Genomic DNA, 20,034 nt, shown 5'->3' on the forward strand with positions numbered 1-20,034 from the left:
CTACTTCACTCGAGAAACTCAAACCAAGAAATTTGACTCATCGGTCTACAAAATTCATTTCTTTCGACTCCAAATATATTATTGAAAATATTAGCTTAAATGAACAAAATTTAACAATTATTTATTTTATTGGATTTTTATTTATTTTAGTTTATAGGAGTAAATTAAAAAATATGTAAAAGATTATGGATATACTTTCCATGTACAAAATATCAAAGATGCCCCTCCCCTTGAGGAAGGCAAAACCAACCAACTATTAAGGTCTTCTTGTTAAAAAAGGGTAAAACTTGAAACAAAATGATCTCAAAGATCATATTTGAAAATGACAACTCAATAAACAGCAATAAATAAATAAATAAATAAATAAATAAATGATGTAACTTTGATTTTTATTGAATTATTAGCTTTGTCACATTTAATTTAATTCTGTTTAAAATATATTTTTTAATTTTTTATGCTAAGTTTTGTTTAATAAAAGTAAATTTAGGGTTTTCTTTTAATGTGGATATAAAAAGGAAAAATAAAGAAATAAATAAATAAATAATTGGGGAGAAGAACAATAAATTATCACAAGATTTTATGGCTCTCATCTTATAATAATAAATATTTCAACCTTTTGCTGTTTGGTTTTATTATATGTTTTAAGGGATGAGATGAGATGAGATGAGATGAGAGGATGATAGAGAAACTTGAGGTTATTTCTTGTCTGCTTCCCTATGCACCAGGCAACTCAATCACCACACTTTTCCCCGTCGTTTTCTCATCTCCGGTCATCTGACCTCCGCCTCAATTCCGATCCACCCTCCGCTTTCTAACCTCAGATGACACGGACGGACTGCCATTTCCACTCTGTTCCCGATTCTTAACCATGAGCCCTCTTTAGGTTTGAGCTTCTCTTGGTTTCTGCCTTTTTGTTCTACCTCAGCTTAGTTTTTAAAAATGAGTGGTAGCGGTGGATTCAGCAGCTTGGAGAGGGAGTGCATTCGGAGGCATCACAGCCACGAGCCTGCTGAGAATCAGTGCAGCTCCGTGCTCATCAAGCGCATCAAAGCTCCTGTTCCCCTTGTATGATTTCTTTCATTTATCTATCTCTCTTTTCATATGGTTGTTTCATATGTGAAATTTCTGTTCCTTGGGTATGGGTTTTACATGAGCCACATACGCTTTTTCTCTCTCTCATTCTTTGACGTCCATATTTGTAAATTCTGAAGAGGATAATCCTCGGTGGATCGGACTATAACTCTTTGTTCGGTGTTTTCAGCCTCAAAATTTGGGCCCTTCAATTTTTTTTAGTGCGTTTTCTTTGTCGCAGCGTTTACCAGAGATCTATGGGGGTATTTCCATTGGCTTGTTGTTTCGTGTATGAAATATAATAATCAATTCTGTTTAGTGCTTATCTCTGTTTCTGCAGAGTACTAGACAGTAATTGTAAGCATTTAGTTTATTGTTTAGTCTTGTTAAATCACTAAACCCCAAAAAAGAATTGATCTCTTGGATTAAGAAAAACCTTACCTTTTCAATATATATTCAACACTTTCCTCCCTTCACTTTCTAAATTGTTGCCCATCTCTTTTATCAAAAACTGGCAACCATAGATCTATGTCTTGTTTACTTGTTTTTGTAGTCTGTAGTTGGGTTGTTTGCCCAACTATGTTGCGAAAATTATATACATATATATATACACAGTCCCAAGTATTCTGCCAATCTTTCTTTGGATATTGGCACTAACTTGGAAGGCTTAGTGGATTATTTACATTTTTCGCTTCATTGGACAATAGTACGCATATGAGGTCTCTGGAAATGTGTATGTCAAGGTGAATGACTAGCTTATAATACTCGTAATTAAAAAAAAAATGAAATGAAACTTGGAGAAAATCAAAATTTTATCGACATGGAAATCAATTTTCTACTACGAACTGCACTATCATATTTTTTCGAAATGTGGTTATTTTGAGAGATCTATCACGTGCATCTGATTTATTTGGCGACATCCACGTTCTAATTTAGTTCTCATCAGGTTTGGTCTTTGGTGAGAAGATTTGACCAGCCCCAAAAATACAAGCCATTTATAAGCAGGTGTGTAGTGCAGGGGAATCTTGAGATTGGAAGTCTCAGAGAAGTTGATGTCAAGTCTGGGCTCCCTGCCACCACAAGCACCGAAAGGTTGGAACTTCTTGATGATGATAAACATATTCTTAGCATCAGGATAGTTGGTGGTGATCACAGGCTTAGGGTAAGTTTCTCTTTTTCCATTGCCTGATTGCTATTTACTTAGATGGGGTATTGCCGCACAAATACTTTTTCTCAATTTTAAATTGTTTTCACACATTAGTCGCATTCACAAGTTGCATTGTCTACAAAATCTTATATAGGTTATAGTTCTAAAAACTCTTCTGGGTGTGGTTAAATTCTGGGGGAACTCTAGAGCGCCTAACTGAGAATAATTTGTTTAACTGATGGATGGATCAAGCTTGGGTAATTGCATGTGTTCTTAACAGAGGATGAAATTCTCCAATTCAATTCTTTGGACATCCTTGATGTATCACTTTACCGGCTTAGGCTATTTTTAATTCAAATCAGACGGACAATCCATTTTCAGGATTGGGGAGGGCATATTCGAGTAGGAATTTGAACATTTGCAGCTACAATGGGAAGGCCTCTCTTATTGAAACTAATCGTCACCCTTTGTTGATAGAAGTTGTCTAATGAGATAGGGCATGGTGAAATGTTTATTCAAAGAATACCTTGTGCTGATTATTGGTCCTTATGATGCATAATCCAACCAACTTTCTTCTTCGTTTTCTTTCAGAACTACTCTTCAATAATTTCCCTCCATTCAGAGATCATAGATGGAAGGCCAGGGACTCTTGTGGTTGAGTCATTTGTGGTGGACACTCCTGAAGGAAACACAAAGGATGAGACGTGCTTCGTTGTAGAGACGTTAATCAAATGCAATCTCAAATCTCTTGCTGATGTCTCAGAACGGCTTGCTATTCAGGATTGGACTGAGCCTATGGTTTAAGCGAACTTTAAAGATTGATATGAATGGAGAATGGTGGGGGCAAGATTTGCTGTGATATTACGCACCAAGACTGGCAGTAGTACTACTCCCATATACACATTTCACACTTGTTCACTTTGCTGGTTAATTGTCTTTGAATTATAGGCTGCTGTCTTCCGTGGCTGAAGCACCTCATGTCTTTATAAAGGAATTCAACACCCATTCATGAATAAGGCGTATAGAAGTTATTCTTCTCTAGTGTCCAGGATTTTGGTTAGGTAGTGTAGGATTTATGGTTGTACACACGAAGAGGCATTATGAGTACACTCGTTAATTATTTTGGTTACTAGTTTCAGACAGTCAAACTGGGACAAACCGTATTTGGATTTTAAGTATTGTCTGTTTGTTGGTGGAAATTCTATTTTTCACGTAATGTTGGCCGAGTTTATCACCATGTCCATGTTTGTTAGCTAATCGAGCATCATTTAAGTAACAATCAAGTTGATGGTCGATTTAGAATCGTCTGGTTTATCATCTAAAGTAGACTTATGTTGGGATTATAATTGCCTTGTGAATAAAGTGAGGTGTTGTCATGTCTTTCTGTAACAGGCTAAGCTCATCGCTAATAGATATTGTCTGCTTTAACCTGTTATGTATCGCCGTCAGCCTCGCGTTTTAAAATGCATTTGGGAGAGAGGTTTCCACACTCTTGTAAGAAATGTTATGTTCTCTTCAACCAGTGTGGGATCTCACAATCCACCCCCCTTAGAGGCTAGCATCACACACCGCCCACCACTGTCTGGCTCTGACTTGCTCTGATACCATCCATAACAACTCAAGCCCACCACTAACAAATATTATTTGCTTTGGCCTGTTACTTTGCTCTGATACCATCCATAACAACTCAAGCCCACCACTAACAAATATTATTTGCTTTGGCCTGTTACTTATTGCCATCAATCTCACGGTTTTAAAATGCGTCTATTAGGGAGAAGTTTCCACATTCTTATAAAGAATGTTTCGTTCTCTTCTCCACCAACGTGGGATCTCACAATCCACCCCCTTAGGGGCCTAGCGAGGAAGTTTCCACATTCTTATAAAGAATGTTTCGTTCTCTTCTCCAACCAACGTGGGATCTCACAATCCACCCCCCTTAGGGGCCTAGCGTCCTCGCTGGCACATTGCTCGGTGTCTAGCTCTTATACCATTTGTAATAGCCTAATCCCACCGCTAATAGATATTGTCTGTTTTGGCCCGTTACGCATCGTTGTCAGTCTCACGATTTTTTAACGCGTTTGCTAGGAAGATGTTTTTACACCCTTACAAGGAATGCTTCGTTCTACTCTCGAACCAACCATGGTGGGATCTCACAATTTCTCTTCTATATCCAACCATATAAAACTGCTACCCAACTTCCTCCAATAATTTCTCTCATTAAATCCAAAGTCCTTTGGAATTGTTTGAATAAGTCACCACTCCAATGCTAAGGTGAACCATTCATGATAGTTTTCTCTTCTATAAGAAGTAAATTTGATCATAATGGTTTGACTTTCACAATTTCCAATCAATGTGTTAGGTTATAGTGACTTTAATATTTTTAATGGTTTTGACTATTACTTTAATTCATCAGACATAGAGCATATAGGTTTGAACATAAATCTAATTCATGTGATGTAACAAAAAGTATCAAGCTATTCCATGAAAATGAACTTAGTTTTAAGTCTATTCCTGAACATCCAAATCCTAGTTCTGATACTTAACTGCCAATGTCTTTAATTATGACGTCTTCAAATTAGAAACCGCTGAATTCTTAGGGGAAAGAAATGAAATCCCCATTAGGGAAGGCAAGAAAATTCCAAATAGGAACTGTATTGGTAACTAAGAGATGAAAAGCCATAAATTTGGTTCGAGAGAGAAAGAAAAGGAACAAGATGAAGATGTGCAGATGGAGACAACACTCAAAGTTGTGGCTTTGGAGCAAAAAAGTGAGACTTGAAGTAAAGATGAACATGGATTTTTGCTGTTTGAAAAATTATTCCATATGATTACTTTTAGTCTTTATCCAACTAGCCTTTGTCATTTCAAATGTGTCTATTCATCCATATGAGTATAGTTCAACGGATTAAGTCATTCGTGTCCATTTTCCTTCTGATACTGATAGCTAAAGGAGTTTCTTTCTTCCTATGAATCCTTTTTGCAGAAAAAAAACTTGGAAAACAGTCAAAAGGGTGTAATTTATAAACAGTATAAGATATTTTTATCACATATATGTATACAAAGGTACAACCATTCCTGTGTTTTAATTGCTATTCTTCTCCTATCAAACTCCCTTGTGCCTACAAGTAGCAGATCTGCCAATTGAATGTACTGCAAAATATGAATCATAGTTACAAATATATGGTACAAATCTCTTGCTCCTTGAGATGTTTTGGCCATAAGAAATTATGCAGAGTACAAGATCATTGAAACAAAGCATGAGGTTCTCATCGATTCAGATTAAATGCCGACGAAGGTAATCCACTCTTGCAGGATGTTTGAGCTTCATCAGAGCTTTAACTTCGTGCTTCCGCACCATCTCTCTTGAAATATTTAGATTTCCTGCTATCTCACCTAATGTTCGGTTTCCTTTCCCGTCGAGACCGTATCTTTGTCTGATCACCAAGCTCTCCTTTGGCTTAAGAGAATCAAGCTGGAAGACAGTTCTAGGATCAGGTCATCAAGAATTATAAATATCAGCAGAATACGGCATTTCTAAGCATTCCATCAAATGATGCAGCAGAAAGGACAGCTACTATCCACTGATATGAAGAACCATTTGAGTTCAAAGTAATCCCAAGTCAGGAATGCCTACGAAATCTACCAAAAGGAAAGTCCATGCAAGTCTAACAGTCTAACAGCCTGAGCCCGAAGCTAGCAGATACTGTCCTCTTTGTGATTTCCCTTCAAGGGCTTCCCCTCAAGATTTTAAAACGCGTATGTTAGAGACAGGTATCAGAGTTAGGCACCGAATGGTGTGCCAGCTAGGACGCTGGGCCCCCAAGGGGGTGGATTGTGAGATCCCACATTGGTTGGAGAGGGAAACGAAGCATTCCTTATAAGGGTGTGGAAACCTTTCTATAGTACAAGCGTTTTAAATCCTTGAGGGGAAGCCCAGAAGAGAAAGCCCAAAGAGGACAATATATGCTAACGGTGGCCTTGGTTGTTACAAATAAACTACTTTTACGTTGATTTTGGACAAATAAGTGTAGTGCGGAGCAAATGAGTTGCATCTAAAACAAGCAGAGCAGTGTGTGCCATACTGCTACGATGCCTTTAACCAAGCATTCATGATGAAAAGACATTTTACCAAATATATTTCACAAGTTAAATCATGGAAGCAAAGATGAGATATATCTCCGGCTATGTTCAAAAGCCAAGAAATTATCAAAGAAGATTAACGTAGTGGTTTGGAGGGAAAAGGGACATGCTGCAAGATTTGAACGGAGACATTACCACATCGTCAAGAGCAAGCCTCAGAAGAGCTGGTTGCCGCTGGTTGTCACCTCCAGTACCTTCTACATCAGTGATCGCATTGATAAACTCTTCTGATGTAGTCGAGTGCCTAGAATGGAGAGAGTAAACTGGTTTTATAGCCCTCATTACTTCTAGGTACCTCTCAGGCGAGATGCCAACTTTTGCAATAATCTCTTCCTCTGTTGGTAATCTATGATGCTCACATGATAACTCAAGTTTAGCTCTTTGAATATCAACTCTTACCTGCACTAAGTAAAGGTCCAATCTCAATAATCCATGCCATCATGTGCACCAAGTATCGTTTAGACGATGTTTTAGATTCAAAACATAACAAAGTGACAGAATCTATTCAACTGTTTATGATGTGAATATGAATCTCTCAAAAACTCTTGCAGTCTACCTCAAATGGTCGCTAGATGATTTATGGCTTGCTTCCTTGAGTATCCAGCTACTCTAGCGTGATTTTTTGCTATTTCAGTTTGTTCAAATGCAGAGCTTCTAAACTTAGAGTGGTAAACTTGCTTCTTTGAATTACAACTAGATGGAAAGAGAACCTTCCTTCCCCTTTAGACAGTGGCTAGAATCTTAGAGATGTCAAGATCATGCTCTCAATATGAACTTTTAGGTTTCCTTCAAAGTCTACATATTCCCTTATTCTATTGCTCTTTGTTTCTTCTCTGTTTAAGGTGACAACTTCTTTGGTTGTTCAATACAGCAACAACAGTATGATGTGATGAAGAAAAGCATAATGATGATTAATGAACGCAAGCAATCCATTTCCTTACAGAAAATGAAGGAATGAAAAAGCCAAAGTGGATTAAGAACCAACCGAGTCGAGTCCAAATGAGACACGTGTGAAGCTTGAGAGAGTCATTGACCGAATAATAGCATGTCTTATCCAAAATAAAGCATAAGTTGATAGCCGGAATCTCCTCTTTGGTTCAAAGCGGTCGATTGCTGTCATGAGTCCCTTGACACCTGCTTGACAAAGGTCTAGAAATTTTGGGCCAGTTGCAAAATCTTCAAAGTATTTGTTGATCACAAACAGTACAAGGCGAAGATTATGCTGCAACAGATGTAAAATCTAATCATTAGTTCCACCCTTTTCACAACTTGGTCACATTCTTGTATGCCATTATATTTCTGACGTGTTATCAGAGAAGCCTGAAGCAATAATGCTTTAATTGTGGAAGGAAGCCACTCTTACCTTGATGAGATTGTTTCTGGCAGCACGACCAACCTCCAGTTGCCTCCTCACTTGAATTACATTCATATTTGTTGCATCGACCAATTCTCCTTCAGTTGGTTCTCTTCCCAACTCTTTCTGCAGCTCTTCTTGTACTTGAATAAGTTCCTAACAGAGGAAAACGTTATTTGGCAGTGAACAAGAATGATAACTTTTCATAGTTTCATTCAAATTTGTTTACAACATCAGAATTCCTAAGCCTCACCTTCATTGGTTGAACCAACTTGAACAAACGGGTATGCTCTGATGAACTAAGAACAGGAGGAATCTTCATTTTTTTCCAGTCCAAACTTACCATATCAGTTGACGCAGGGTAGTTTCTAACAAGATCATCAGTTTCATCAGCTTCACTTACAGTATCTTTTTGTTTCCTTAATGAAGGAGTTGCTTTGTCCTCCTTGTTACTTTTCAATGCTATCCTCTTGTCTAGATCTAGTCGCTTAATCCTCCTAGTATGGTTCCTGACTATGCCATCACCTGGTCTCTTGTCTGGTTTTTTCCTCCTTTGCTGGCGTCTTTTCGGTCTGCCATCTTCACATTCCACATCGGTATCCTCTGTCACAGAGCTAAGCTTGAATATGTTTTCAAGTTTAGCAGCAGCCTCATAGTAATCCACATCCCAAGTGCAGGGAGTAGCTTCATCAATAAAGACAGCTTTAACTCTCTTCAAAGATTTGCTTGTTTTTCCTGATCTTTTCTGGTTTCTGTTATTACTCTCCACAGGCAGGATCACTTGCTCGTGAGGTGAGACCAGAGTAGTGTCAGTGTGCTTATCCACTTTAAAAGCAACAATCGATGGTCTTTTCGATGACGAATTGTGATTGGAGAATATTGCGCCCAGCCGAAGAGGAGATCGTGCTGCAGAGCTTGAAACAGTCACAACTCCCATACCAAGTAGCCTTCAGAACAGCAAAAGAAATCAATATAGAAGCTCCTGCAACCTGCAAATAAATGGTAAATGTATCTCTTATCACTCTAATCCTGTACTTCAAGTATGCATTGGCCAAAAATCTTCATTCTCCCTCATGGGCAATTCATCAAACAAGTGGTTAGCATAAATCTTAGAAGCATCCCTATCGGTGCATTCACCTTTAGAAATAGCTACCATTTTTCAAGTTTAGGACATGGCTACAAACATTTTCCTTACAAGTAACTTCAAGAAGGTAGGATTACAAAGCTTGAAACTTTACTTGTTTACTCATGTGGGTTTGTTGTGGGGGATCCTAAACTGAAAGACGATGATAAAAAAACACACAAAAGTTCAACCATTTGCAACTAAAAGCACTTTTTTGAAGGAGTTACCCGATTTTCCCACAAAGAACAACAAGATTCTTCAAAGATTCAACTAATACAAACAGAAAAAGAAATCCAAGTTGAGAAACACAAACCTTCAAAGACCAAGGTAAAGCACAATTTTGTTTTCCTTCAATATTTCCTTTGGGGCTCCCAGAATCAGAGGGAACAAGCTTAAAATGACAGTCTACTAAATACATGAATTTTTGTGTCCACAAAACAATCTCACTTTTTATTCGACAGAAATGGACTGTGATAGCAGGGCCTTGTGATCAATCCACGGTGAAGAAAGCAGCAAGGTAGGGAAAGGAAAGTGGACTAGAATTGCCAGGGTGACGTGGCGGTGTTGGAGCAGAGGGTGAATAATATGAGAGGTTACGTGGCAGCTGAGGAGTGGAGGAGAATATATTTTTGGGAAAGTTAATGGATGATGCAAGTGAAAGACGTGTGGTTCTAATTGGCTTTGGAGTTTTAACCCAACTTTTGCATTGGTTTCGAGCTCTACACGTTGCTTAAAACCCCAACCATTCAATTATTTTTCTAACTTAATAACTATTTAATTTTTTCAAACTGTATCTGTTTTCTTATTACTTTTACACAATAAATTCTTTTATAAATAAATAATATTCAAACTTTTTACACCATAAATTCTTTTATAAATAAATAATATTCAAACTTTTGAAAAAAAGCAAAAGAGCTTATATTCAAATTGGATAATATCATGTTAGTGTGGAGATTTTGTTGTTTCTACTAGATAGAGTCATGCTTTTATCTTAACTTAGTCATGTCTTGTGAGCTTCGAATGTATACTCATAGTGACTTTCTTGTGAGCTTCGAATGTATACTCATAGTGACTAAAGTGTCGAGCAAATGATGTACTTTGTTCGAGGGCTCCACCATGAAAGTTGACGGACAATCTATTTCTAACACAAATTAGTAAGTCTCCTTTGTAAGTTTAATTTCCCTCTGTGTTTCAAAAGTGGAATTGGTCAAAATTGGACTTAATCTCTCAAACCAATTTCTAGGGAATGTATCTACGACCGAAGACTCGTCTCCTTTTGAAGAAAACTCGTCTCCTTTTGAAGAAAACTCATCTAAGTCAAACTATCTCCCCTTCCTTTCCATTGGCTTCAAAAAGATTCTCAAACTTGTTTTTTAAATTGCCCTCCATCTTCTTCCTCCTCCTTCATCAGACCTTCGCAATTCACACTTCCTTTGCTCATTCATCCCCAACTTTTGTTTCCTTTGATCACCCAAAAGTTGTGCAAATTCAAGTGTAAAAACTCCTTTTTGCCTACTTTTTCTCAGACCCCACTTCAAGTCTTCGCTTCTTTACACCATTCTTTGGTTTGTTAGCTTCCTTTGAAGCACCCTGTTTGGTTTAAAGCTACATTATGTGTATATTTAAGGTAGAGTTCTGTTAGTTTGTTTATGTGTGTTTTCTGGCTGCCTTGCCTTCTATTCTTCATCAAATTTCAGAACTTTGATTCCCACTTTTGGAAATGGAGAACTTGGGGGAATGGGAGCGGAAGAATCTTCAAAATGAGCTGCTTAAAGGGAAGGAATTTGCGAGGCAACTCCGAGTTCATCTCAATGTGAGACCTTCAACTTCATCCATGGCTGCTGCTGCTTCTTCTTCTTCTTCATATGATGGTGTAGAATTATTGGTTCAGAAGATTTTATCTTCATATGAGAAGGCGCTGTCATTGCTCTCTTCAACTAAATCTCCTTCCTCTCTTAACGCAAATCCAAGGAGTGAAGACTCTGACCATATTGCCCAAACAAATGCTGCTTCTCGTAAAAGGTAACTGATTTGAACAAAGAAAAAACACTCTTTATCAGAACTCTTGTTAAATTTTCATAGTTTTTGAGACAGTTATGCATATAATTGTAGGAACATTCTTCCAACCTGGACACTGAAATTCCAAGTTACTCCAGGAATGGCCCTTGAAGGCTCTCTTGATGATGGCTTTTCTTGGAGAAAATACGGTCAAAAGGGGATTTTTGGTGCCAAACATCCCAGGTATAACTTTTGATTGAGGGTCGATGGTATATTTCTTAACGAGTTGAGCTATGCTCAAGTTGACGATAATCATGTTATTGATTTGAAGCAACTATGTGCATTGTTCATATGCAGAGGCTATTACCGATGCACACGTAGGAACCTCCAAGGTTGTGTAGCAACCAAACAAGTTCAACGTTCCGATGACGATCCGACTATCTTCAAAATCACATATCGAGGAAACCATACTTGCAGCCAAGTGTCCAACCTTGGTACTACACCTGCAGCACCAGAGTTTCAGCAACAAAACCGTAGAATTGATCAAAATTTGGTGCAAAGCCAACAAACATCACCTGATGCTCTCTTGAACTCATGGGCATCCTTAAGAATCATAACGGAAAACCTTGACACAGTTCATGAACCAATATTGTTCCCACCTTTTAGCTACGATCCCACATCAAGTTACGAGGCTGCAGACCGCATCGAGTCGACATCAACTGTCGACATGAACTTTACAGAGTTTTCGCCTTCGTTTTTGTCCCCAACAAAGTGTGGTTCTGGGGTGAGCTATTTCTCTGGGTCCTCAAGTGAGATGAGTGAAGGATTTATTGGGAATCAGAAGTTAGAGTCGCAGCCAAGGAAATCTGAGTTACCTGAGATATTTTCATCACCAACTTCAGGTGTAAACTCTCGAACTCTTGGCTTAGACTTCCCATCTGCTGAGCTTCAAATGGAGCCAAGTTTCACTTTTGACAACACAACTTTCTTCTCCTAAATCTCCTTAGTTTGTATTGTAGAGTTCTTACAATCTTTTTGTATACACACTATGATTATATCTATACCCTACAATCCCTTTGGGACCCAGCGTTCTTGCGGCATGCCGCCCGGTGTCTAGTTTTGATACCAACTGTAATAGCCTAAGCCCAAGGTTAGCAAATATTGTCATCTTTGAGCTTTCCCTTTCAGACTTTCACTCAAGGTTTTTAAATACATCGGTTAGTGAGATGTTTCCACACCCTTATAGAGAATGTTTTGTTCTCCTCCCCAACCGACGTGGGATCTCACAATCCACCTCATTTCAAGGCCTAGGATCCTCGTTGACACTCGTTCCCCTCTCTAATCGATGTGAGATCTCACAATCCACCTGCCTTCAAGATCCAGCGTCCTCATTGTTAGAAAACACACATACAACTAAGAGAGACAATAAACCAACCTCTTTAATTCAACTTGTTACAGAATACATATATAGACAGAATAGCCACACTAACCGCTAGTAACTACCCTTAACCGCTAGTAACTACCCTTAACCGCTAGTAACTACCCTTAACCGCTACTAACTACCCTTAACCGCTACTAACTACCCTTAACCGCTAATTACTTCCCTCAACTGACATACAATGAAATACAAACAGTAAATAAGATTAATTACGGTTAATACAAGATTAAATAAACTAACACTCATTGGCACTCGAACTTCTCTCCAATCATTATGGGATCCTACAATCCACCCTTTTTCAGGGCTTAGCGTCTTCGCTGGCACACCGCCTGATCGATGTGGGATCCTACAATCTACCCCTTCAAAGCTCAATATCCTCACTAAGACACCACCCCGTGTCTAGCTCTTACCTACTTTAAGAGTCCAATTAATTTAGCTTGAATCTGTATGAATACCAATAGGCCAATTATGGATGGGCCATAACAGGAAACCCGCACAAATCTTTGTAAGATTTTCTTAATGTATCGTCAAAATCAGAAGGCTAGCTGATGTAGTATGATTCTGACCCTTTAATATCACTTCTTTCACTTTTAATTAATTAATAATTTATTATATAAGTTTTATTAATATTCAAGTTGAATATTACTATTTATACGATGATTCAATCTTAAGAATTCTTTAAATTTTTTCTATAAAGCATGTGGGTCGAGACCAAACATGTTAGAACAAGTAGATAATATAGTTAAAACATGTTAGAACAAGTAGATAATATAGTTATATGATAGTAGATGCAAGAGATACTAAATTTTAAGGTTAGAATTAGAGATGATTTGATGAGAAAAAGAGCAACTAAAATATAGGAACGATGAAGAGTTTATAACTTAGAAAAAAGAATCTACAAAAAAGAGAGTTACATTAATTGGTTAATGGGTAGTGATGACAATCCCTCCCCCACTTCCTCCTTTATTTCTGCTCCGTACTCTTCTTTTTTTTTTTTTTTTTTTTTCTTCTGTAGAGAGAGAAAGTAGAGAGAGAGAGAGAGAGAGAGAGAAACTCCATGCAAGCAATTAAGTAACCCTTCAATTAGCAGAATGTTTGCTGAATTTGGTGAGCCAGTTCCTCCGCACTAAGTTGGCATTCAATTCCAATCTATAAATTAAAGAACCAAAAAGAACCCATATTACAATCATCATAGCTATCAAAACTAAAGATCATCATGGAAGATAGCAACAAAAAACAAGAAAAAATATCCAAATTTGGGCGTAAATTTGAGGGCTTTCTCCTCTGAAAACATGCAAAAGAGCTACCATTTCATCTCTGAAATTCGAGCCATGTTTGTCCATGCATGGAAGCCATCTGTGAGCCTAAACAAACCTTGAACATGCCAAGAAATGGAGTGCTTTGGTGCTTGTGCTAAAAGTTTTGATACACAAAAGCAAATATAACACGTATAAGGGAAAAAGACTTTTCCTTTTGAGATACCCAGATGAAATTTTTTTTTTATTTTAATCAACTTAAAATCAATAAGAAGAAAGAATTACTTAATGGGTTATGAAGTTAAGGATGAAAGCTTGAAACTTTATTGGTGTTGGTGTTGTTTGTGTATACCTTAATTGTGAAAGAGTTAATCATGGTTTGATCAAGTGTGGTGATCTTGACATGGAGAATTTCAAGGGAGAGGTGCTCAAGTGCAGAAATGATCTTCACAGCTTGCCCAGGAATTGGAGGAGAAACTGTCTTCAAAACCACATTTGGACCTGTGAACTTCACCTCAACTTCAGCTATGCCTGATTTTGAATTGGCCACAAGATCATTGTTGCCATTGTTAGCATTGTCAATGGAGGAATATGTGGTTGAAGATGAATTACAAGGGGATGGCTGTAATGAGTTGTTGTTGTTGTTGTTGTTAGCCATATTGGTGGTGCAGCCGCTGCTTGCGGTGGCGGTGGGAGGTTGTTGCAACCTTGGAGGCTTGGTGTAAGGGCTAGTGGGTTGTGGAGTTCTTGGGCTAATTGGCAAGTTAAGGCGAGGACTTAGTGGTGGTTTTCTTGGACTCATTTGTAAATTAGGCCTTGGACTTGAAACTACCCTAGGGCTCAACCCTTCACTATAAACTTTCCTTTGCCTCTTGGCCTCCAATGATTGAAGAACTTGTTGCAACTCCTTGATGTATTCCACCACCCCTCCAATTATTGAAGCTTGATCTCCCTAAAATCCCAACGTCACAATCAACAACAATTCACAAAACCCTTATGAAAAAAAGAGTAAAAATTTGAACACATTTTTGATATTGCTTACTTTTTTGACATAGAAGCAAGGCATGAGTGTCCTCAAGATGGACAAATGCTCGTTCATTTGCTTCCTACGGTTGCGCTCCACCGTAATGTGGGAAATTCTTTGAGTTCCATCAGGGTTTGCTTCCTCCAAGGGAGAAGCCTTTGCCATAGTCGTTGTCGTAGTCGTCTTCAATCGCTTTGTTTTCGGCGAAGCCTCGAGCTCAGTCTCGGAGAAGACCAAGCTTGTGGTCTCCTCGCCGTCTTTGATTGGTTCGATATCGTCCTCGATCATAGTGAACTCGGCAACACTCTCCAAACTCTCAAAGATACTGAAGAGGTCATCTCCTTGGAGATGGGGAGTTGTATTATCGACAAATTCTTGATTTGGTTGGAAAAATTGAGCTAAACTAGCAACCATGGTGGTGTATGTTTGTGTTCCCTTGAGCCAAAGAAACACAAAGTTTGGATTTTTGTTGTTGAAAAAGTGGCGGACACAAATAGAGAAGAAAATGGAGGAAAATATATATATTGTAAGGACCAAGAAAGGATGGCTAGGCCTAAGAGGAAGTTAATAAGAGGAGGGAGAGTATGAAAGGGACTAAAGTGTCACCATCAACACCATTTTCTGAGTTATTACCTCTCTTCAAATACTCACCGTTGGATGTGTGAGGATCAGACGGCCAGCAGGGACAAACCCCTTGAAATATGAAGAACAAGAAGAACATCAAAAAAGGGTTCTTATAAACATGGAATTCCAAGTGGTTTGGTTTTAGATTCTTTGACAAATTTGGTTCTTACATTATCGGTGGCTTGGCTTTCACGTCCCGTCTTCTCAAACCTTAACTCTTCTTGTACCATTGTACTACACAAGACACTCAGATTGGACACCATTTGTGGTATAATAATTTCATCATCATCAACCTAATCATTATGAGTTCATTAATAATAACATGTTAAAGGTGAGAACTTTGTGTTTTGCTTATCTTATACTTGATTATACACAAAACCCACTTCTATTTTTTACCAATTTAAAACATGAAATATAAAATAAAAAAAAAATTGTTCATTAATTAGATTTTTATGGTGGCTAGGACTTGGAATCTAAATGGTATGTATATTCACTTACACTATGATCAAGAATATGATCAATTTAGGGCTTAATAATCAAGAATATGCAACAAGAAAAAGCCAATTCAGCAGATATTTGTCCGGTTTGAGCTGTATTATCGCAGCTTCACAGTTTAAAAATGCGTCTTTTAGGAAAAGTTTTTCACACCCTGATGAAAAATATTTCGTTCCCATCTCTAACTGATGTATATGGCACGTCTAGATTGTTTTCACTTTTCAAGATGCCTTTTTTCTCCTACTTCTTGTCTTCTTTCTGCCCTATTCTGATTTCCTTCTATATAACTAAACCTCAAATCATTATATAACTAAACCTCAAATCATCCCACACGTTTAAGTAATAGTATTGTCAACCTAAACATAATTTAATTCATTATGGTATCAAAAAGGTTAAATATTCGAATCTCCATTATCACATGCTCCCGAGAGGAGGAGGGAGAAGGATGTATGTATTAGAGAGGAGGCACGGAGATGGCGTGCCTGTGCGCACATTGAAAGAGGTTCAGAAATTGATGACACATTACAATAAAGAAGAAAGCGACTTAAGTAATATGGTATTCAATATTTGTAACAAAACTAACACAACTTGCAGGTTTTCAATTTCCCCACTCCCCTTTGTTTCTAGCATCCATCAATTTCCTCATTTACCATCCTCACCAACCCTCTCTCTCTCTCTTTTCAAATAATCCAATTTAACAACAAAAATTAAGGCAAATTTTGAGTCCTAACCCATGTGTTAATCAAAATTACAAACTTGTAAGAACGATAACGAAGAACGAACAATAATAAAACGGATGTTCGTTCATTAATATTGATACGTAGCATACTCACAGCATCTGTATGATGGACTTTATAAAGGCATAATAAATATAGAGAAAGAGAAGCAACAAAGCTACCAACTTTGTACATATATGAACATAACAAGCTACATTAAGATTGGATGTGGAATGTGGGACAAAATTTAAAAACAACAACTTTTTTTTCTCAATAAATATAAATCCAAGTTGTAATAATTATAACATATTAAATTGCATGGCCCAATGGGTCCTTCTCTTTCTCTCTCTCTAAAAACTTCATTCATTTCCCAATCTGAATCCCTCATTCATTACACACCCACGAAATGTATGAGCTTTACATTACTCTCCCACCATTAATTAGAACCCTTCCTCCTCTTTCCTTCCTTCTTCTTTCGCTACAAGACCTTCGAGTTTCGAGACGATTTTATACCGTTAGAGGTAAGAGAGAATTCTCGACGATTTTATACCGTTAGAGGTAAGAGAGAATTTAAAATCAGTATTATGAACCTACAACGACTAGAAATCGAACATGTCAAACTTAAACTTATATTCAACGGTTATTTTATAAGGTGTTTGAGTTAGTTTCGTGATTCTTGGGTTCGGAGAGAACTCGGAGAACCTCGGGAATTGTGTGTGGCCGTGATCGGACAGATGTCAGACGTGGAGCTGGGTCCTACAATGTTGATTGCATATTAGATTTGGATGTCCCATATGGGATGACTTGTCTCCATTCATGTCCTTTAACCGTTGGAAGGCTGCAGTACTTCCCTCCTTCCTTATTCAATTCGACATCTATATATCACTCACTTACAAACCCTCCCTTTTGATATCATTTCAAAGAAGAAAAAGAAACAAAAAACCAAACTTTTCTCTTAGTTATTGAAGATTAAGAAGTTAAGCTTACAAATTTGCAAGACAAGAACATGATGATGGTAAAAAAAACATAGGTAAAAATGAAAAATAAACATAAGGGCAAGAATGTTGGTGTATGAGTGAAAGTGTTTAAGTGGAGTAGCTGAGTGAAAAGGTTGTAGGACCATAACTTTTATTTGTAAAGCTTTAGAGGGTGGACAAAATGCAGGATCTTTCTAGCCCTTTCTTGCCCTCTCACAATTCACTAAAGACCCTACTTGACATTATTATTTTTACCTTTCCACGACGCGACCTTGTAAAATTTTGAATCCGTATCGACGTTTTTATTGAATAATCGGGTTTTTAAGTAAGTTAAAAAAGAGATTGAGAAAAGGGAGTTGTCATGCATTATGATGAGCAGTGGTTGTGTGTTCTTAAAAAAAGACAAACATGAATCTAACACAATACAATGTCCTTTGCTTTAATTTTGGTACGATTTTTGAAAGTAAAAGACAAAATTTTTGAATTGAGGGCTTAGTTTTTGTTCATTTAGTGAGCAATGACCCGTCCGGTTTTGGGTAGTTGGGTGAGTTTATGCCTGTTTTAGCCCCACCCACCTTCACCCATTTCACCAAAACGAATGTCTTCTTCTTATTTGTGCCCCCTCTTCCTCCAAATATCTATTGTTCTTCCACCAAAATGTCCATTTTCATCACTTTTTGTCATTTATTTTTCTTTATCTCTCTTTGTTTGGGTGAATCTTGGCTTTATTGTCATTTGTTTCCCAAAAAAGACACGGTTTTGGTCCCCTAAACATTTAGACATTTGATTCAATCTTTGGAACATGTTTTTTTTCCCTTTTTTTGTCTCAGAACTTTTGAAGTTTGAGTTTCTATTCAACCCTCTATCTTTAGCTTTTTTCTATAATAAATATTTGACAACTTTTCATAACTTGGTGGATGAAACATCAAGAAATTAGTTCATGATCGATTACGTCATTAGATCTATGATCATATCATGTTAATTGTTCGTCTTTTGTTCATTTTATCAGTATGTTCTCAAGTACATGTAATGGGGTCGAGGATTTAGGCACAATACAAGAAAGAGATGGAGTTGTCTGGCTACAACACGAATGGGAAACTGTTTTTGATGAGTAGATCTAGACGTGTACGTGAAAGACTATATAAAGACTATTAAGCGTTTGGAAGAACACTTTAGTCGACGAAAGTAGACCGATAATATGATCAAACAAATAATATACAAACCCAAAACCTCTTAAAATTGAGTAACCAAAAAAGAATCTCCTCCTAAATTTAAAAAAAAAAAAAATGAATACTTTGATCAGATTCTGTATGCAGTTTCAGACATTTCAGCATTTAAAATTTGAAGTATTCTAGACTTTGCACATCGGGATGGTGGGTCCTGTGAGAACGATCATTCATATTTAATACTCAAATTTAAAAATAAAAAAATAAAAAATTATTTTCTTCTGCCATTGGAACTTGAAGAAATTTAGGGTTTGGATAAACAGTGTTGATTGCAGTGTCCAGTGAGTGTTATTGGAGAGTGCTTAAAGTCCTCTATTCAATCGCATGTCTTAACTGTTGTTGTGTATGCCTTTTTTGTCTCTATTGTTGACATCAAACAGTGCCACCACCTGTTTCAATGGGACAAATTTTTTAAACCAAACATTATTGTTCATCTTTTTCTTAAAGTTCACATCATACAAAGCCTTTATCTTGTCTCTCTACATAACTGAATCTCCGTTCCTAGCTGGTTTTAACTTCACAAAGGGAAGTGACAAGAACCCTTCTTTTTTTTTCAACTTTAATCTAAGAAACAATATCAACCTCACATTTGTAAAATCGAGATAATATTTGGTAGGGTGAAGCGATTTGTTTGTACGAGACAGGGATTGCTTGTGCTTGTTTAAACGGAAAATGAAGAAGAGAGTGAAGAGAGATTTCTCCCGGTTAGATAAAACAACTTATTTCGAACTAATATTCTTATATGTTTTCATTAAATTTTGTGGTTAGACAATTTTAGATGGGTATAAAATTGGATGTAAAGTGAACAAAAGAAAGGGTTACAAATGCATTAGAGAAAATGGGGAAAGAAGGTTTTAAAAAGTTAGTTAGTACCCATTAGAGGTCTGTTTTTGAGTCTGGTCTTTATGGTTCACTAATGGCTCTGAACACAGCAATTGGAATGTCAATGTAGTGTTCAGAATAGCTTTCAAGTTGTGCAGCCCATAGAGTCATTAAACAACGGCATTTATACCTTTAAGCCTTTTGTTTCTCAAAACCTTGTCATCTTCAATCCATATATAGCAACCATTTTCAAATAAGAAAAAAGGAAAAACTTGACAACGCCTATGAATGAAGAGATGATAACACCATTGAGACAGCAAGTAGTGATCCAGTTATAAGACCTTCTCGCCCTTCCATTCTCTGCTTAACAATCTCAGCAGCCACTTTTATGGCATGTAATAGCAAGGTTTCGGTGGTCAATATCGAACCATTTGCTCTTAATGGAGGCTAGACTTTTTTTTCTGGAGCCCTTGAACAAAATACACCCCTTTTGTTTGACACTTGAGTCACCTTTCACGAGACTACTTTGATTGTCTCTAATTCTTCTAAGTGAGTTCTGAACCATTCTTTAGAATTGGATCCCATTCTTTGGCTGATAGAAGGCCTTTCACCAGCGAAAAACT

The 20,034-nt window shown here is 37.4% G+C and overlaps 4 protein-coding genes across 5 annotated transcripts; 2 read left to right on the plus strand and 2 right to left on the minus strand.

The window, feature by feature from the left end:
- Positions 1 to 630: 630 nt before the first annotated feature.
- Positions 631 to 3,434, plus strand: LOC111802262 (abscisic acid receptor PYL8). The gene is made up of 3 exons (XM_023686561.2): positions 631 to 1,065; positions 2,018 to 2,233; positions 2,810 to 3,434. Exons 1-3 carry the CDS (start codon positions 940 to 942, stop codon positions 3,020 to 3,022), a joined length of 555 nt encoding a protein of 184 aa, XP_023542329.1. The 5' UTR covers positions 631 to 939; the 3' UTR covers positions 3,023 to 3,434.
- A 1,776-nt stretch (positions 3,435 to 5,210) lies between these two features.
- LOC111802761 (RNA polymerase sigma factor sigE, chloroplastic/mitochondrial) lies at positions 5,211 to 9,351 on the minus strand. Of its 2 annotated transcripts, none has more exons than XM_087126589.1 (6): positions 9,149 to 9,351; positions 7,966 to 8,694; positions 7,722 to 7,868; positions 7,344 to 7,580; positions 6,494 to 6,757; positions 5,211 to 5,690 (listed from the first exon to the last, which is right to left on the minus strand). In XM_087126589.1, the coding sequence occupies exons 2-6, from the start codon at positions 8,647 to 8,649 to the stop codon at positions 5,493 to 5,495; spliced, it is 1,530 nt and encodes a 509-aa protein (XP_086982715.1). In that variant the 5' UTR covers positions 8,650 to 8,694; positions 9,149 to 9,351; the 3' UTR covers positions 5,211 to 5,492. The 2 variants fall into 2 exon arrangements, with proteins under 2 accessions (XP_086982715.1, XP_023543020.2); XM_023687252.2 differs by having other exon boundaries at positions 7,966 to 8,701.
- A 377-nt stretch (positions 9,352 to 9,728) lies between these two features.
- On the plus strand, positions 9,729 to 12,214 carry LOC111802710 (putative WRKY transcription factor 53). The gene is made up of 3 exons (XM_023687176.2): positions 9,729 to 10,857; positions 10,948 to 11,076; positions 11,191 to 12,214. The coding sequence occupies exons 1-3, from the start codon at positions 10,556 to 10,558 to the stop codon at positions 11,828 to 11,830; spliced, it is 1,071 nt and encodes a 356-aa protein (XP_023542944.2). The 5' UTR covers positions 9,729 to 10,555; the 3' UTR covers positions 11,831 to 12,214.
- Positions 12,215 to 13,126: 912 nt separating this feature from the next.
- On the minus strand, positions 13,127 to 15,244 carry LOC111802392 (transcription factor SPEECHLESS-like). Its single transcript, XM_023686738.2, has 3 exons — positions 14,570 to 15,244; positions 13,880 to 14,479; positions 13,127 to 13,420 (listed from the first exon to the last, which is right to left on the minus strand). The coding sequence occupies exons 1-3, from the start codon at positions 14,963 to 14,965 to the stop codon at positions 13,355 to 13,357; spliced, it is 1,062 nt and encodes a 353-aa protein (XP_023542506.2). The 5' UTR covers positions 14,966 to 15,244; the 3' UTR covers positions 13,127 to 13,354.
- Between the last annotated feature and the right edge of the window lie 4,790 nt (positions 15,245 to 20,034).

The sequence above is a fragment of the Cucurbita pepo genome, chromosome 9 (assembly GCF_057944985.1).
Source record: "Cucurbita pepo subsp. pepo isolate OVF chromosome 9, ASM5794498v1, whole genome shotgun sequence".
Taxonomy (NCBI): domain Eukaryota; kingdom Viridiplantae; phylum Streptophyta; class Magnoliopsida; order Cucurbitales; family Cucurbitaceae; genus Cucurbita; species Cucurbita pepo.